This window comes from Nomascus leucogenys, chromosome 10 (assembly GCF_006542625.1).
Source record: "Nomascus leucogenys isolate Asia chromosome 10, Asia_NLE_v1, whole genome shotgun sequence".
NCBI classification, from domain to species: Eukaryota; Metazoa; Chordata; class Mammalia; order Primates; family Hylobatidae; genus Nomascus; species Nomascus leucogenys.
The window spans coordinates 22,514,043-22,533,635 of NC_044390.1; the positions used below are offsets into that span (position 1 = coordinate 22,514,043).

Sequence of the window (19,593 nt, forward strand, 5' to 3'; positions counted from 1 at the left end):
GAATACAGAAATAGGAAAAACACATTCACTTGGCATTCAGGATAAGTCGATTGGCATGTGGCATACGGTATGTAGTATGTTTTTCATAAAATGTTCAAGGGGAGATTAAAATCAAAGGACTAGAGTGTTTTTTAACAAAAGCAACTGCAGTGAATTTAGTATTACACTAATAATCACATTAAAATATAATTGTATTTTTTCACACACACTCCTTTATTTCTCCTAACCTCTAAACAAAAGAAAAAAATCGAATGGGAAAAAATATAATCCTTGTATATCTATACACAAGTGCTTGGGGGTAGTGGTTATGAAGGGGTAAATGACACATGAGAAAAATGAACACTTACAGGCTAAATCTAGCCAGACATTATAATCCTTCACTGATCCCTAAAGGGCACTAATAATATGTAAATGTGTGAATTAGAAAACACATTCAAGGCTGTTGATAAACTTGATAGGATAATCAGCACAGGCTGACAGACTAATGAAACTGATGAACTGATAGGGCAGCTTATCTCCTGGGTCATTTTTTTTCTTGTCAAATGGATGCTAATCAAAATGTATCAGGAGCTAGAGCCAACACTTGGGGGATTTAACCCATTTTGATTAGGAGGTGAATTCACTCTCTGAGAAAATTATAGTTTCCTGAACAACTGAAACTATAAAACCTGATTGGCTAACAGACCTTCACATAAAATTAAATAGAAGGCAGCCACCATAATCGTAGAAAAAATCTGGAATGTTAAATATTAAGACCCTCCCTTTAAAAATTGTTAGGGTGCTTTTCAGATTCTGGATGAAGCAATCATCTCCTTCTCTAACGGAAAATGAGACAAAAGATTAAGCAATAACCCCCAGGGACACACTTATCTTTTGCTGCCTGTGTGGGCTGAGCATCTGTGTAACCATATGAGAGACAGATCCCAAGGTACTGGCTGAATTTTCAAATTTATTCACATAAAATAATTGAATGAATTTCTGAAATAGCTAACTCTAGTGAACATCATCACCACTTTCCATTAACAACAGCAACAACAAAATACTACATGCGGTCTGTTGCCAAGAATCTTAGACACTTATCCTAATTTGAAGAAAAATGTCTCATTTGATAACTGAGGAAAACTGGGAATAAGGCCTTGGAAGCACTAGAACTAAGAATAAAATAATAAGCTAAAACCAAAGCTAGAGAAAGCAATTCTTTCAGCATTTATTTTGACACAAAAACATCTACCATTAAAATAAAAAAGTTAATCCAACTCATAAATCTACATATCCTAAGCACATGCTTTATGGACACGTATATTTCATTCATATAGATAGATTGATGGTGAAACGCTGAATAGTAAAAGGCATTGTTTTAATTTATAAAAATTTAATGGCAAGAATATATTTAATGAAGCTAAATTTTACCTTTTAGTAATTATACCAAAGAGGAGAAAAGTGACAATTAAAAAACATTCCAGTGTGCTGTTTAATATGATATTCAATCACTCCACAGGCAAACTGGCGGTGAGATTCCCAGAGACATGGAATAAATATTTTAACCTCTTCCAAATAATTTTGTTTTTCTGTTTACTGTCCAGTACTCCAGCCTATCTCTAAACTATTTCTAAATGTTCTGTCCTTTGTAAAAAAGAGAATGTGAGTGTTCTTGCCAGGTGTGTATTTTGTAGTTTGGGAGAGGTTTGGGATTTTTTTCTGCACTCAAGACATATAGCTACTATTAAATTCCTCAAATATAGAATGTAGAAGTGTACAATAATCCTGGAGATTATATAGTCTAATCTCATTTATTTTATATGCATGAGAGAGGACTAGAAATATTAAACAACTTAAGCAGGTTTAATGAAAAGGGAAAATCTGACTTTGCAATTTATGCTTTGGAATAAAAGAAATATTTGATTTGAGGACAAAATGCTTCTCTTCTCTTTATTATCTCCAAGCAGCAATATTAATTAATCATTAGGCCACTCTACTTTAGGGATTTTTTTCCAAGTGTCATATGCTGAATATGTGATTTGCAGTTGGAACCATCATCAAACAGCTGTAGTAACTACAAGGCAGACAAGGATCAATCACAGATGATAGATATTTTATTATAATTTCTCATTCTTGACCTCTTATACTCAGAAAAATCCATGGCCTAGATTTACACACTTTCTGATTAATAAGAATTAGGCAATTATTCAGCAGAAAACATCGAATAATTGTTGTAGCACAACTATTGTCTGCATAATCTTGTTTTTATTATTGATATTACTCTGAATTTAAAATTAAATTTTAATAAAAATTATGAATTCGATAAACTTCCTAAAATTAATGTATACTTTATTACTATTATTGAAAAATTACACATATATAGCTGATTTATTTCTACAGTCTCTAGCGTCTAGCTAATATTCCATACCCAGATGTTTTTGAGAGTCCCTTGCAATAATTCTGGGATACGACCAAGGTGTTGGGAATCGCTGCTTTAATACATTTATTTGTCATGTCAGAATAAACATGCTCTGTCAGAATTTGAGTATGATGCCAGATTGTGAACGTTTCTTTTGTGAGGATTAATATGATTTATTAGAATTCCACTAAACACAAACATGGGTTCCTGTTTCTCCACAGGTCCCTGAAATATCAATTTAAAAGCGTTAATGTTTTACTTACCCATCATGTTGTACAAGCTCTGTGGGGCAAACTGCCTTGGCATTTTCTGAATTGCTTCCTTGTATACACTAAGGGCTTCCTAATTTATAAAACAAAAAAAGAGATAAATCATCACTAAAGTGCAGGGATCGTCATTGAGAATAAGATAATAAGTTTCTTCCAAAGTTAAAACCATCCACTGCTATTTCTAAATGGTTCACTAGAGGAAAATAATTGAACTGTCCTTTTGTGGCATACTATCTCAATTCCACCAATGAAAACATTCAGCCTAGGCCGGGCGCGGTGGCTCACGCTTGTAATCCCAGCACTTTGGGAGGCCGAGGCAGGCGGATCACGAGGTCAGGAGATCGAGACCACGGTGAAACCCCGTCTCTACTAAAAATACAAAAAAAATTAGCCGGGCGTGGTGGCGGGCGCCTGTAGTCCCAGCTACTCGGAGAGGCTGAGGCAGGAGAATGGCGTGAACCCGGGAGGCGGAGCTTGCAGTGAGCCGAGATTGTGCCACTGCACTCCAGCCTGGGTGACAGAGCGAGACTCCGTCTCAAAAAAAAAAAAAAAGGAAAACACTCAGCCCAGTCAGTGAAGAATGCCATAGCTTAACGAGGCATCGAATGTTAGCAATGCTCTTTTAATACAAATTTTCTAGTTCATATGGATTACTCAACTAAAAAACCAAAAAAACTATATATATATTCGAAAGTCACCCATTAGTCATCCAAAGTGCCTAACTACTTTAAGTCAGGAAACCTGGTAGGATCTAATATAATGTCAGCTAACAAATCTTCCAGCTCTTGAGACCCACTGAAATTACTAAATGCAATTATTTTAAAAGTGTATCTTCATCCTTATAGTATAGTTTTAATACATTGTGTAAGAGTACGTGAGTGGGAGGGCAGGGGAAAGCAGTTTGAAGGAGAGAGAGGGGCAATAAGGAACTCATGCAAGCAGGCTTCCTGTCAGGGGAAGGGAGGACCAGTCTGGGTCACCTCCTAACTTACTGTGCACCATCCTGATACACCACTGTTTCTTTTCCCTCAGTTAAGAAATAATAAAATTAAATTTTATTTCATAATAGTTTTTTAAAGAATTAAGAGAAATGGGTGGCATTTATATCAAATCACTTCCCTAATATTAAAAGTACGAAGAATATATTTCTTAAAATATCAAACACTGGGCATAGGGTAACAATTCTAGAAACTGTGTCTTGGATCATCAAACCGAAGAAATGGTGAGCAAAGAAGCTCGAGAAACATTACACGTTATTTCTCCATTCTTGAATAGTCACAATACATACTGACATACCATAATTGCTCTGAGAAACTCACAGAAAAGAAATCTATTCAATTTTTATTTAGCAGAAGCTTTTTCTAAACAAATTTGATCAAAAAACCCTTCTAATGTCATCATGTATTAGTTTCTCAAAGGACAATAATTTAACGTGTATACACATTAGTTGTTCAAAGGACATAGGCTCAAAGGAGGCTGCAGGTTAGAAAACACTGAGACTAGATCAGAACAAGGGGGAGGGAAAAGGATAGAGAGGCATTGGCCAGACCTCATAGTGTCCCTGCTCATGATACAGCTTTCCCAGGTTGTACAAACAACTGGTAACAGAGCTCTTGTGTGCATGAGGGTCCTTTAGGTTTTCATCTGGGATCTCCGAACACTTTAAGAATGTCCGTCGGGCTTCTTCCGTCCTTCCTTGGTTCATTAGAATAATACCGGTATTTAAATATGCAGCTGAGGGGGAAAAGTGGAAAAAAAAGTGTGAGAAGAGATATGCACTGGAATAAAATAAAGTTTTCTTTGTTTCAATTTGGTTTCTGTGGTTTAGTGCTCATTAAAAAAGAAAAAAATACTTATGACACAAATACTCATGGGATCCATGGTAGTGAAACTGCAAATATCACTGCAAAACATATGAAATAGTGTCTGCCAGCAAGAAATTCCAAATATTTTAAGCTTAAAATATAGTTGAGTAAAAGTTACAGCTATCATAATTTTTTAAATGATCAACTTTTTAAATGACATTAAAGTATGATGCCTTTGAAAGAGATGTAATTGTTAGAGGTTCATAATTTGATTAGCAAGTATTCAGAAATAAGAGCACCAAGTGTTTTCTCAGTGGGGCTGTAAATTAAGAGTTATAATTTTCAAATATGGAAAGAGGTATAAAAAAATAAGATCTTGAGTATTACTTACAAGCCAGAGTAGGCCTGCTCCCAATGGCCAATTTATAATAATGTAGTGCTTCTGCAAACCTGCTGTTCTCCTGGAGAAGTAGCCCTCTGCATGAGGAAAACAGAAATTTAGAGAAAGGACTGTATTATTATATATAAAACCACAAATTTTTATTTTATGTTCCAAAAATAAAAACTGTTAACAACGCAGTAAAAATGCTAACCTGGTAGTATAAAAATAAATTCTAAATATAAGGAAATGATTCCTCAGGAGGGAAAATACTGGATAGGTATCAGTTGCATTTGTGCTGCATTAGAAAGTATTAGGAGGTATTTTCTAAAAGCCTTTTACCACCACTGAACTTTCCCCTTTTCTAGCTGTCTTTTCTCTCCCACTAGAATTACTAACCACCTGGATTTCTTCTTGGAGCATGCACATTTTCCCATCACTTCGGAAATGAAGCTTGCCTAAGGCAGTGAGATATGTATATATGGAAACATGAGATGCCTCTCTCACTAGCTGTGTTGCTTGGGAAATATTGGTGCTTGGCTGCCTGAAAGGCAAAAGGTAGTCTGGCTCGACAGCAAAAAGAGAGTCAGAGTCTAATCAGATGCCAAAAAAAGAACAACAACAAAAAAGACTGAAGGCTATCAACATCACCCTTTTCTTGATATTTGGATTTAGTTGAATAAGACTGGATTTCAGAACACTGTGCAAATTTCAGTTCACTGTTGTGAAAAACATCTTTCTCTGCAGAACCCAAGATTCCATAGGCTTCCCTAGAAGGCTCTAAGGTAGTAACTGCATGTAATATCTCAGCCATGCCAGAACCCACCCTCATGACCGAATGAAATCAATTACAGGCATGTCTATGAAAACAAGGTGTTGGAGAATTGAACTAAGTTCAAAAAGCTCGCACAGAGGGCTTTTTGGCCTATCCCCATTCTCTTGTAGTCAGTAAGTATCTTACAGACATTCCGCACATCTATTGAGCCTGAATACCGCTGTTATCATCTCAAATTGCAGACTCAACTTGGCAACTGCTGAGGTCTGTGAAAGGCTGGTAAAATGGAGGTCAGAGAAAAGAGAAGGCTACTAATAAAAATTTATTCTGTTAAGCATTTTAAAATATATTATTTAATGAGCATCTTGGGAAAATATTTAAAATTAAAGAATGCTCACTTTTGTCAAAAGCATACGTTAACAACTTCATTATTTCTCATAGTTGATAAAAAGTCATCTGAAAAAGAATTCCCAAACACATTAAGATCACTTTCATATATATATATATATATATATATATATATATATATATAAAAATTTGGACAACAGTTAATTTGATCATGAAATTAACATGCTGTGCTGTCAAGTGTTCTTACGTGCTGCTAGGAACAAGAGAGAATAAAGCTTCCTGCAGTAGTTAAGCATTTGTGGAAATGGTCAGTTTCATTCAAACATAGGTAAAATTGATAAAGAGGATGAACAAATTTTTAAAAAGGAATAACACTATTTATGACAATAATTTTATTGACATAATGCTTTCCCATTAATTAAACTCATACATATTAGCTAACTTCTGAAACTTATCTACAACCTTAAATGTCTTCATGGCTTTGCTTTAAAATTCAGATAAAGAAAAAAAATTTCAGATAAAGAGGTGTATCTCCTTTGATAGAAGGGTAAGGACACCAGGGGAGAAATACCATCTAGATATTTAATTCTATTTTTTCTAGCTTCTTTAGAAATTAAAATCCTTCAATCAACCCCTCTTTGTCCAATATCTTCAGCTGCTTTTACCATACAGTTTTCTTTTCTTAAGACTACAAAAATGTCCATGTACCTCTTAGACATAGGAGAAGAAAACACCCCTATAACCTTTATTCATTCTTGTATCCACCTCTAACTACTGCTTATGATTGTTCTTCCCTTCAAAGCCGTATTTTCTTTAAGAATGGTCTGTAGTGTATATGACCAATGCCCCAATCCCATTTACCCCTAAATCCTGTTTAGATTCTCTTCCCAAATTCCCCTGAAATGTCCTATTAAATTTCTACCAATTATCAAACCCCCAAAATAGTGCACTTATGTGAAACTCCACTCAACTACTACACCTCAGACTACTCAATTCACCTTCTGTCCTGAAGCTCTGTATTTCCTGGGCTCCTGGGAGACCAGTCTCTTCTTGAGACCTTCCTACACAGAATGAAAAAGAAAATGTCTCTTTATTCATGAACTCCTTTAAAAGGAGCTGGTGTTTTACAGGATTTTGTACTTGTCTCTAGGAATAAATACAGTCTCAATGGATAACTACAGTCTGCATGACATCATGCATAAATGTGGCTCATGTACATGCTGACTGCTCACAATTTTGAAAAAATGATCTCCCTCCTGACATCCAGATCTTCTTTCGAAAGCTGACTGAGCCACATGAAGACAGAGGCTCACTGAAATTTCAAAATCAATACATCCAAAATATGAAATCAGTATCTCCCACCTAAAAATAAATAAATGAAATAAATAAAATAGGGAAAAAACCTTTGTAATTAACACAATCATTCACTCCAGTTGCTAAAATGAGAAACATGATTATCACTCTTAGGTCTTCACTTATCTTCACAATTCCGTTTTGCCTCCTAAGCCCACCTATTCTTATTTTCTAAGACTCTTTACTTTGCCCCTCAAGGTTTGTCTTTATGCCTCTGTCAGAGCCCTTTTTATCTTTTCTGTCACTTGAATAATGGCAATAGCCCACTAATTAGTCTCCACCTAATTTCATTCCTAAAGGGCAAATATGCTATTAGGGTAGATGGAATGAACATGAAGGGAATGAGCACATATCTCTGACAATGTATCCAAAGCCCATAAACATTGAAAACTGATGTACTTAGCCTCATGGGATTCCCCATGCTGACAGACTATATTCCTGTCATTATCCAATTCATAAAATATACAAAGAAGAAAAAAATGATAAATAGTATAATAACCACACTAGGACAACCCTGTTCTGCCTGCCTTATTCTTGTGGGAAGGGGGCGGATCCTAGTCACTCAGAGGAATTCAGCAAGTCATTTCCAGGAATATATATATATATATATATATATACGTATATATATATATACATACATATATATATACATATATATACGTATATATATATATACGTATATATATATATATATATATATATACACATACATACACACATACTGTGAGTCTTTGAATTAGAATATCATCATCCTCTACATAATCTGAATAAAGTTAGCAATGGAGTGAGTCTAAGATAGATGAGTAATGTGACTGATTTCTTATGGGCTAAGGATTTAATTGAACATTAACTATGCCCAAGAACGGATGCTGCGAATGTGAACAAGACAGAGTTGCACTCACCTATGGATGCAAAATCTACTGAGGGAGACAAATAAGAAAACAAATGGTGTAGAAAATTACTGTACTGGAGGACAGAGGACCAACATTACCCAGCCCAGGAATGGACAAGGAAAGGTCTGGAGTCCAAATAATACTGGCAGATGCTGAAAGCACCCCACAGTAAAAAGAGTTATCAGCTCCACATTACAAAGGGAGAAAGAGAGGCTCCCAGAATTAACCAACTCTCTCTAGTTATTATGATTAATAAGAGGCAAAGCCAGAATTAGAACAGTTTCCGATACTAAATCTCATGCTCTTTCTAGAAGGAAAAGAGAAAAGAGATGAAATAGTTCAATTCCAGGTACACGTGTGCTCGGTTATGTTTCTTTTTGCTGTAAAACTTTCCAAATTTTATATAATGTTAATTTGCGTTGATACACTGAAAAGGAGTCAAGTGCCATTTTGGAAGTTCTGGATAAATTTGGGCCAATTCTAGCACTGTTATGACTAGGGTTCTGTTAGTGTTGTTTTCCAGATTGATAAAATCCTTTTTTATTTTACTGATAACATGATAGACAGGTAGAAATCCTTCATGTTACAATAGTTACAATAATAATAATAACCATAGTGGCAGAGAAACTTATTCAGCACTTAGAATGTATGGAGCATTTTACATATATTACTTTATTATTCAACAATAATCTTAAGAGGTAGGATATTATTATTTTCTTCATTTTGCACATAATGAACCTAGGGCAAGAAAAAGTTAAGTAACATACCTAAGGTCAAACAACAGGTAAGAAGGTCCCAAAATTCAAGCCTAATAGCCTGGATATACATGAGGACCTGTAATTTAATAAATCATTCATACTGAAGGCTTTTTATGACTTTTCATGACTGATTAAAAATGACATAGTCTGTTTAAATGCAGATCATGTCCAAATCTTCTGGTTTCTATGTATATGAAAAACAGGAACACATTAAACATTTTTTTTAAATTAAAAAAAACAGATACCCATATATTTGTTAAAATTTTAATTTAGATTCAAGGGGTTCATGTACAGCTTTGTTACATGCATATATTGCATGATGCTGTGGTTTCGGGTACAACTGATCCCATCACCCAGGTACTGAGCATAGTACCAATTAGTTAATTTTTCAACCATTGCTCCCCTCCCTCCCTTCCTCCTTCCCTCTCTGCTCTAGTAATCCCCAGTGTCTTTTATTGCCATCTTATGGCCATGAGTATCCAATATTTAGCTGCCACTTCCAAGTAAGAACATGCAGTATTTGGTTTTCTGTTCCTGCATTAACCTCCTTAGGATAATGGCCTCCAGCTGTGGTCATGTTATGGCAAAATACGTAATTATATACTTTTTATGGCTGTGTAGTATTCCTTGGTGATTTACCCCCTTTTCTTTACCCAGTCCACCATTAACAGAACCTAGATTGATTCCACAGCTTTGTTATTTTGACTAGTGTTGCAATGAACATGCGAGTGCATGTGTCTTTTTGATAGAATGAGTTATTTTCCTTTGGGTATATACCCAGTAACAGGACTGCTGGGTCAATGGTAGTTCTGTTTTAAGTTCTTTGAGAAATCTCCATACTTTTTTTTTAAGTATTCTCTTTTCTTCATTGTCTCACCAGCATCTATTGTTTCTTTTGACTTTTTAAATAATAGCCATTCTGACTGGTGTGAGATGGTATCTCACTGGTTTTGATTTGCATTTCTCTGATGATGAGTGATGTTGAGCATTTTTTATGTTTGTTGGCAGCTTTCATGTCTTCTTTTGAAGTGTCTGCTCATATCTTTCTTTTTTTGTTGTTTTTAATGGTGTTGTCTTTTGCTTGTTCAATTATTGACATTCCTCATAGATTCTGGATATGAGACCTCTGTTGGATGCATAGTGTGCAAACATCTTCTCTCATTTTGTAGGCCGTCTGTTTACTCTGTTGATAGTTTCTTTTGCTGTGCTGAAGCTCTTTACTGTAATTAGGTGCTGCTTGTTAATTTTTGTTCTTGTTGCAATGTCTTCTGAGGACTTGGTCAGAAATTCTTTCCCAAGGCTTATGGCCAGAATGGTGTCTCTTAGGTTTCCTTCTAGGATTCTTATAGTTTGACGACTTACACTTAAATCTTTAATCCATCTTGAGTTAATTTTTTATATATGGTGAAAAGGAGGGATCCAATTTGATTTCATGCATATGGCTAGCCAGCTATCCCAGCATTATTTATTCAACAGCAAATCCTTTTCTCATTGCTTATTTTGGTCAAATTTGTCGAAGGTCAGATGGCTGTAGATGTGAGACTTTATTTCTGGATTCCAGATTCTGTTCCACTGGTCTATGTGTCTGATTTTGTATGAGTACCATGCTGTTTTGGTTATGGCAGCCTTATAGTAGAGTTTCAGGTTGAATAATGCAATGCCTCTGGGTTTGTTCTTTTTGTTTAGAATTACTTTGGCTATTCAGGCTCTTTTTTGGTTCCATATATTAGAATAGTGTTTTTCTAATTCTGTGAAAACTGACATTGGTAGTTTGATAGAAATAGCACTGAATCTGTAAACTGCTTTGGGCAGTATGGCCATTTTAATGATATTGATTCTTCCAACTCATGGGCACGGAATGTTTTTCCATAGTTTGTGTTATCTGTGATTTCCTTCAGCAGTGTTTTGTAGTTTTACTTGTAGAGATCTTTCACCCCCTTGGTTAGAAATATTCCTATTTTTTTGTGTGTATATGGCTATTGTAAATGGGATTGCATTCTTTATTTCCCTCTCAGCTTGAATATTATTCATGTACAGAAATGCTACTGACTGTTTTACATCAATCTTTGTATCATGAAACTTTATTGAAGTCATTTATCAGTTCCAGTAGCCTTTTGGCAGAGTCTTTAGGGTTTTCTGAGTATAGATTAATACTATCAGTAAAGAGTTAGTTTGACTTCTTTTCCTACTTGGAGGCCTTTTATTTCTTTCTCTTGCCTGATTGGTCTGGTTAGGAGTGCCAGTACTATGTTGAATAGGAGTGGTGAGAGTCAGCATCTTTTCTTATTCCAGTTCTCAAAGAGAATGCTTCCAGTTTTTGTCCATTTAGTATGATGTTGGCTGTGGGTGTGTCAAAGATGGCTCTTAATATGTTGAGGTTTGTTCCCTCAATGTCTAGTTTCTTGAGGGTTTTATTATAAAGGGCTGATAAATTTTATTGAAAGTTTTTTCTGCATATACTGAGATAATCATATAATTTTTGTTTTTAATTATACTTATGTGGTGAATCACATTTTTTTGATTTGCACATGTTGAACCAACCTTGCATCCCAGGAATGAAGCCTACTTGATCATGGTGAGTTACCTTTTTAATGTACTACACAATTCAGTTTACTCATATTTTACTGAAGATTTTTGTGTCTATGTTCATTAGGGATATTGGTCAGTAGTTTGTTTTTTGTTTTTTGTTTTTTTTTTGAGACAGACTCTTCCTCTGTCACCCAGGCTGGAGTATAGTGGTGTGATCATAACTCACAGAAGCCTTGATTTTCCAGGCTCAAGAGATTCTCCTGCCTCAGTAGCTGGGGCTACAGGTGTGCGCTACCACACCTGGGTAAACTTTTTGATTTTTAGTAGAGACGAGGTCTTGCTGTATTGTTCAGGCTTGTCTTGAACAACTGAGGGCAAGCGATCCTCTCACCTTGGCTTGCCAATGTATTGGGATTACAGGCATGAGCCGTTGTGCCCAGCCTGGTTTTCTTCCTTGTGTCTTTGCCAGGTTTTGGTATCAGGGTGATGGTGGCTTCATAGAACGAGTCAGGGAGGAGTCCGACCTCCTTGATTTTTTGGGATAGTTTTAGCAGAATTGGTACCAGTTCTTTGTACATCTGGTAGAATTCAGCTGTGACTCTATTTGGTCCAGATCTATTTGGTAGCTAAGTTTTTGGTTTTTGTGTTTTTCTTTTTTTTAATTACTGACTCAGTTTCCAAAGTCAGTATTTGTCTGTTCAGGTTTTTATTTCTTCCAGTTTCAATTTTGTGAAACTGTGTGTTTCCAGGAATTTATCCATTTCCTCTGGATTTTCTAGTTTGCTTGCATAGAAGTGTTCATAATAGTCTCTGAGGATCTTTTATATTTCTTTGTACTTATTTGTATTCTGCACCAACCTAGTATCATCCCTCTTTTTTTCTTTGTTAATCTTGCTAGTGGTCTATAGATCTTCTTTATCCTTTAAAAAAACCAACTTTTGGGTTCATTGATTCTTTTAGATTTTGGGGTCTCAAATTCATTCAGTTCTGTTTTGACTTTTGTTATTTCCTTTCTTCTTCTGCCTTTGCAGTTAGCTTGCTCATGTTTTTCTAGTTTAGGTGTGATGTTAGATCATTAATTTAAAATCTTCCTAGCCTTTTGAGGTAGGCATTTGGGACTATGAACTTTCTCTTAACACTGCTTTTGCTGTATCCCAGAGACTTTAGTATGTTGCATCTTTGTTTTCATTTACTTAAAATATTTTGATTTCTGTTTTAATTTCGTTGTTTACCCAAAAGTCATTCAGGAGCAAGTTGCTTAATTTCCACGTAATATTGTGGTTTTGAGAGATATCCTAGGTAATGATTTTATTTTTATTCCAAGAGTGGTCCAAGAGTGTGGGTGGCATGATTTCAGTTTTGTCTTTAATTTAGTGAGATTTGCTTTATGGCCAAGCATGTACTCGATCTTGGGTGATGTTCCATGTACAGATCAGAAGAATGTATATTGGGTGGTTTATTGGTAGCGTATTCTATACATATCTATCAGTCCAGTTGGTCTAAGTCCAGAATTTATTAGTTTTCTGCCTCAATGATCTGTCTAACATTGTCAGTGGGGTGTTGAAGTCCCCCACTATTATTGTGTGGCTATGTCTTTTTGTAGGTCTAAAAGTACTTGTTTCATGAATGTGGGTGCTCCAATGTGGAATGCATACATATTTAGGATAGTTAAGTCTTCTTGTTGAACACTTTATCATTATGGAATGCGCTTCTTTGTACTTTTTTTTACTATGCTCATTTAAAGTCTGTTTTATCTGGCCAGGCGCAGTGGCTCATGCCTGTAATCCTAGTATTTTGGGAGGCAAAGGCGGGTGGATCACCTGAGGTCAGGAGTTCAAGACCAGTCTGGTCAACATGGTTAAACTCCATCTCTACTAAAAATACAAAAATTAGCGAGGCATGGTGGTGGGCGCCTGTAATCCCAGCTACGTGGGAGGGAGGCTGAGGCAAGAGAATCACTTGAACCTGGGAGATGGAGGTTGCAGTGAGCTGAGATCATACTGCTGTACTCTAGCCTGGGTGACATCGACTCTGTCTCAAAGAAATAAATAAAGTAAGTCTGTTTTATCTGATAGAAGAATAGTGACTCTTGCTCTTTTTTGTTTTCTGTCTGCATATTACATCTTTCTCCAACCCTTTACTATGAGCCTGTGGGTGTCATATTATGTGTGAGATGTTTCTCTTGAAGATAGCAGACATATATATATATATATATATATATATATATATATATATATATGTATTTTTTTTCATTCCACTTGCTACTCTGTGCCTAAGTGGAGGGTTTAGACCACTTACATTAATTATTAATATTAATATGTGAGGTTTTGATCCTATCATGAAGTTATTAGTTTGTTGCTTTGTAGTTTCTATTGTGTGGTTGTTTTATACAGTCTGTGGGCTATATGCTTGTGTGTTTTTGTGGTAGCAGGTATCATTATTTTGTTTCCATGTTTAGAACTCAAGGATTTCACATAAGGTTGATATAGTGGAAGAACATATTTTAATGTGGCAGTAAGTCCACATCATACGGAGTTGCCTGAAAATTAAGAAAACTGCCCATGCTATATATTAATGTGAATTTAAAGTGCCTTTTGGGGTTTTGGGGGAGAAATTGAAAAAAAAATATTTCCAGTCTCCTAAATTATAAGTAATAAGGTCAATTTTATGTATCTATGTGTAGGTGGATATTATTACAGTATTTTTAAAAGAATATTTTACTTCTCAGATTTCTCCTCTAATGATTTATCTTTTAGAACAACAGACAATGAAATTAAGCAGCCAGTGATGAAAAAAAATTATTGAGGAAAGAGAAAGAATCAGTATTTGTTTTGGTCAAAGAAAGAAAATATACCTGGAGATATGAACTACTACTATTTCTAAGACCTAAATTCTAGAAAATCATGTTACTTAAAAAAAAAACAACAAAATGTTCTCTTTTAAATCCTTTTATCTCTTTTTTTCCCCTGATCATAATCACATGTTCTAGTAATACTGCATGTGTAGTATTTCTTTTCCCTAGGAACATTTTGCCCATCTTTTTTCCCATCTCCCCTAACAACCCTGTCTTTGTCTAAGATAATATTTTATGAAATCACAATAATCTGGACACTTGATTAATGAAGAACAGTCAAACCCACAATAACAGTGGACTGGACAGAGTTGAACGCAAACATTAAATGTAAATAGGCATATGGGTCCCTAGGTGATCCTAAACATTGACAGAGAAAGAAGAGCAACATTTATTTAGCACAGTGATTCTCAATCAGGACTGACTTCCTCCCACCCCAGGGGATATTTGGCAATGTCTGGAGACATTTATGCTTGTCACAACTTGGGGAATGTAACTGGCATTTAGTGGGTACAGTCCAGGAATGCTTTTAAACATCTTACAAGACATAGAACAGCCTTCCACAGCAAAGAAAAACCTAGCCCAAAATGTCAACAGCACTAAAGTTGAAAAACCCTGATTAGAATTTCTTATCAACTAACTACAATACATTTCTTCAGAAAATAAAGCCCTGTGTCTCTTCTAATCACACACACCAACTATACAAGAAGATAGACTACAGGAAAGCAAATTAAAAGGATTACATTATTTTTCATTAAACAGTCTAACCTACCATTTCTACTATTTTCACAAAGGTAAAAGAAAAATGAAATTTTCGAAAAATTAAAAAGAAAAGCACACCCTTTCCTACTTCTGACAATACATCTGACCAAATTCTCAGTGTCTCTGTAGTAAGACTGCCCTCTAGATAGAACTATAAAAACATCCAAATCCTTAAGTAAAGTGGCCTTTTGCCTCTTGTTCTAACAAAGGTCTTAAAAAGTGGTTGAAATCTGAGAGATTCAAGTGTGGGTAAGAACAAAGCACATTAGGAGATGAAAGTATGCTTTTCAAGAGTACATATTTCAGTAACAAAGCTGATGCCCCTGCAACACGCAAGGGAAACAGGATCCTGCTTAACATGGAATCACGTATCTTTAAAACCAGGGAAATACTGAAGGATAAATAGTTTCTTTCTTGCTTTGATTTCATTAAAGTGTAATGTGTGGCACTCTTACAATACATTAAGCATTGACAATGAGCTTACCAAATAATGAATAAATAATTTTTCAGTGAATTGTCTCACGGTGAAGACAGACAAGCAAACAATCACAATAGTGTGTAAAGAGGGTCATGATAAAATGTAAGGTGTTTTGGGAAGCCATGAAAGGAACACCTACCCAAGAGAACAGGTGAGGTGAAGTTCCTGGAGAAGATGAGAAAAAAAAGGACCAAGTCAGGAATGCAGACAAAAGCATTCCAGACAGATCAAGCCATGTGTACGAAAACTCAAGAGTTACAGAGGATAGCATTTTTCACCTAACAATAGCAATAATAACAGGCTTCATGAAAATAAAATGACAAAATCCATGTAGGAAGCATCTGGGAAACTAAAAAACTAAGACAACCGAAAATTAGGACTATATTACCAAGAATGAGTTTCAGTAATAAACAGTCTTGCTATTCCCTGGACAAAAAAAATCCTTAACAATCAAAATAAGTCAGATAACAATGTTTATAGGCAATGATTCACAAAATATTTTTAATGCCCAGTTATTTAAAAAGTATGTTCATTTTAAACTAAAAGATGTTTCTGAATTTCATTTCATTTGATTGTCCTTTAACACACATAAGGACTGTGAAACTAAGGTGTTTTTTTTTTTTCTCAGAGATAAAACATAAATTTTAGATATTTCACCTTTTTCCTAAGGTTATTTATGCATTTGAAATTTGCAGACTGAAATGAACCAACATTGGTTGCAGTCATATTTGAACTTTGCATTAATCCAAATTTCCTAATCAAATTTGCTTATTTAGGTAATGGCTTTAGTAATGAGATTTTACATAACTTAATTGTTAAATGTGATTACAGATGCATTTGCTCACTTTTTTTTCCAAGAATTATGCTTAGTTTTAAGCAACGTTTATAATATGACACTTGGAAAAATAAATCTTTAATCCCTATCATTCAACAGAACTGATAATTTAATAGCACGGTACACTCATAAAACACAAATGCTCCCAAATCTTGTTTGATAAAATAGATATGAGGCAAAATTCTCAAGTGACTACACTGGCAATAAATGGAATTAAATTTAAAATCCTTTTTAAATTCACTTACTGTAAATAAGTCGCTACTACTTGAATCAATTACAGTAATTCCAAAATTTAGAGAGACACAACAGCTTAGGAATTAAGTACCTAATAAGCACTAGCCACTGTGTTGGAACTGAAAACCTAAAAAGAACCATGATCAAACATGCAGCCAGGTTTGTTCATGTGACCAGCAGCACAAGAATCCTGCGTTGCTTTAGGAAATCACCTGAAAGGAGTGAGAGCATTTCCTCCCTTACCCCACCTCTTTGCTGCTAGCTGTAAGGCAGAAGAAGTCCTGTGTTGAGGGAGGTAGAGGTCAAACCAAAACTAACAAAAGCCCTGGACACTAAGCCCTTTATAAAACTGTCCAACCAGCAGGGACTGCACATCTCTGGACTCCCTTTTTATAAGACAGATTAAAAAAATGTGTAACTGGTTTAAGCTACTGTTATTTTGGGTTTCTTATCACTTGCCAACCAACCTCTTCCCAACTGACAAAATGCCATATGCATTATTCGTGTTTTTAAAAACGTATAATGCTGCCGGGCGTGGTGGCTCATGGCTGTAATCCCAGCACTTTGGGAGGCCGAGGTAGGTGGATCACCTGAGGTCAGGAGTTTGAGACCAGCCTGGCCAAAGTGGTGAAACCTCGTCTCTACTAAAAAACAAACAAGCCGGGCGCGGTGGCTCACACTTGTAATCCCAGCACTTTGGGAGGCCGAGGCAGGCGGATCACGAGGTCAGGAGATCGAGACCACGGTGAAACCCCGTCTCTACTAAAAATACAAAAAAATTAGCTGGGCGTGGTGGCGGGCGCCTGTAGTCCCAGCTACTCGGAGAGGCTGAGGCAGGAGAATGGCGTGAACCCGGGAGGCGGAGCTTGCAGTGAGCCGAGATTGCGCCGCTGCACTCCAGCCTGGGCGACAGAGCGAGACTCCTTCTCAAAAACAAACAAACAAACAAACAAAAAAACACCACACACAAAAATTAGCAGGGCATGGTGGCATGCGCTTGTAGTTCCAGCTACTAGGGAGGCTAAGGCAGGAGAATCATTTGAACCCAGGAGGCAGAGGCTGCAGTGAGCCGAGATCGCACCACTGCACTTGAGTCTGGGCAACAGAGCAAGACTCTATCTCAAACAAACAAACCATATATACATATGTGTGTGTGTGTGTGTGTGTGTGTGTGTGTGTGTCTGTGTATATATAAAGTTATAAAATACGTAACATCAAATATAGCTCTCATAGAGAAATTTTAATAAAAACTTCATTTAATTACATTTGAATAAATACAAAGTATAAGTTGTCTGGTTTTGAGTGATAACCAGATTAGACAACTGCCAAGAATAAAACTTGGAATTAAAATATTTAATTAAAATTAAATAATTTAAGAATGTAATAGGTGTATGAAATTGGAACTCTTAAATTAAGCTCCTAGACATCAGAGTGGTCACAGATATCACTGTTTGCCCAAAAGAATAATGACATTAGTAGTATTTTTTTAAGGCATATGAATCCTCTTAATATCCAAATACTAGAAAGAGGGGAACTCAGAAATTATTAAGTAGAATAGCAATAGGTAGGATTTTCATCTCAGAAAAAAAAAGTTCATTGAGATATAAGTTATTGAATTTGAGCTCCATGGGAGATACCAGAGACAAAGCTATAGTTTCCGGTCTCATGAGGCACTTCTGTGACTTTTAGGTTATCTTAGGATAACAGACTTTGTATTCAAGTACCAAGCAAAAGAATTCTCATTACTCATATATTTCTTTTTCTCAAATCATATACTCTATTTCTCTCCCTTTCTCTTTTCCTTAATTAAACTGTGTTAAATACTGGTTAAAAATGACATTTTAACTAAGATTGTTTTGGATAGAAAAGCACTAATAGAGGATGCAAATGTCAATGACCGACTTTCTTTAAAACACGTACATTTCGAAAAATGCTTAACACACTTGCTATGAAAGACATAATTGAATACATATTTTAAAATACTGCCACATTATTCCATGTGATTTTTGCATACCATATGTATTGTGAGCAAAATTAAAAGACGTACCCTTCTTTAAAAGGTTAAATTCCAGCTGGGCGTGGTGGCTCACATCTGTAATCATAGCACTTTGGGAGGCCAAGGCAGTAGGATTACCTGAGCTTAGGAGTTCAAGACTAGCCTAGGCAACATGGTGAAACCCCGTCTCTACTAAAATACAAAAACAACAAAAAATAGGTGGGCATGGCGGCGTGTGCCTGTAGTCCCAGCTACTCAGGAGGCTGAGGCAGGAGAACTGCTTGAACCCGGGAAGCGGAGGTTGCAGTGAGCCAAGATTGTGCCACTATACTCCAGCCTGGCGACAGAGCGAGACTCCGTTTCAAAAAAAAAAAGTTAAATTCCACTGGGTATTGAGCTAGTTGTTTCCCTGCTCTATACTTTCATTGAACTAAGAAAAATGGAAAAAAGGAGATGGACAGAAAAACCACCACCATGTCACACATAAGCTAGGCAAATGAAGGCACATGATTCTATTACATAGGTCCCCAAAGCTGAAATCTGTTTCAGAGTGTGTCACTTGTGTCACAAAACTGCCAAGTAGGTGTCAGAAAATACAGTTAAGCCCTCTCTCTGTTATCTTTCTTTTGACACAGACCTGATTATTTGTTCTAAATTGAATTTTGTTTAGACTTGGACAACTAAATAAAGTATAATAATGCCACCCTTTCATAAAGAAGTTCTTTTTTTAAATTCTAACCTGTTAAATATGAAACAGTAGGCATTCAATCTAAATGACTTTTTAAGTATTTCTGTTGGATTGCCAAAAACATCATTCTTTAACATTACTAGAGAAATAACATGTTGCAGCTTTTGAAAATAATGTTATATGAATTTTTCCTTAGAGTCTAAAGAAAGAGAAACATATCCTCACTACAGTATCATTTGTTT

General features: G+C 35.8%; 1 protein-coding gene across 2 annotated transcripts in view; it reads right to left on the reverse strand.

The window, feature by feature from the left end:
* The window catches only part of TMTC2 (transmembrane O-mannosyltransferase targeting cadherins 2), a 449,619-nt gene that overhangs the window by 165,813 nt on the left and 264,213 nt on the right, over nt 1–19,593 (reverse strand). For both annotated transcript variants that reach the window (XM_030819895.1, XM_003259608.4), the window contains 3 exons: nt 4,864–4,949; nt 4,217–4,401; nt 2,662–2,740 (listed from right to left, as the gene is read on the reverse strand). In XM_030819895.1, the coding sequence (XP_030675755.1) occupies nt 2,662–2,740; nt 4,217–4,401; nt 4,864–4,949 (350 nt within the window). The remainder of the gene's footprint in view (nt 1–2,661; nt 2,741–4,216; nt 4,402–4,863; nt 4,950–19,593) is intronic.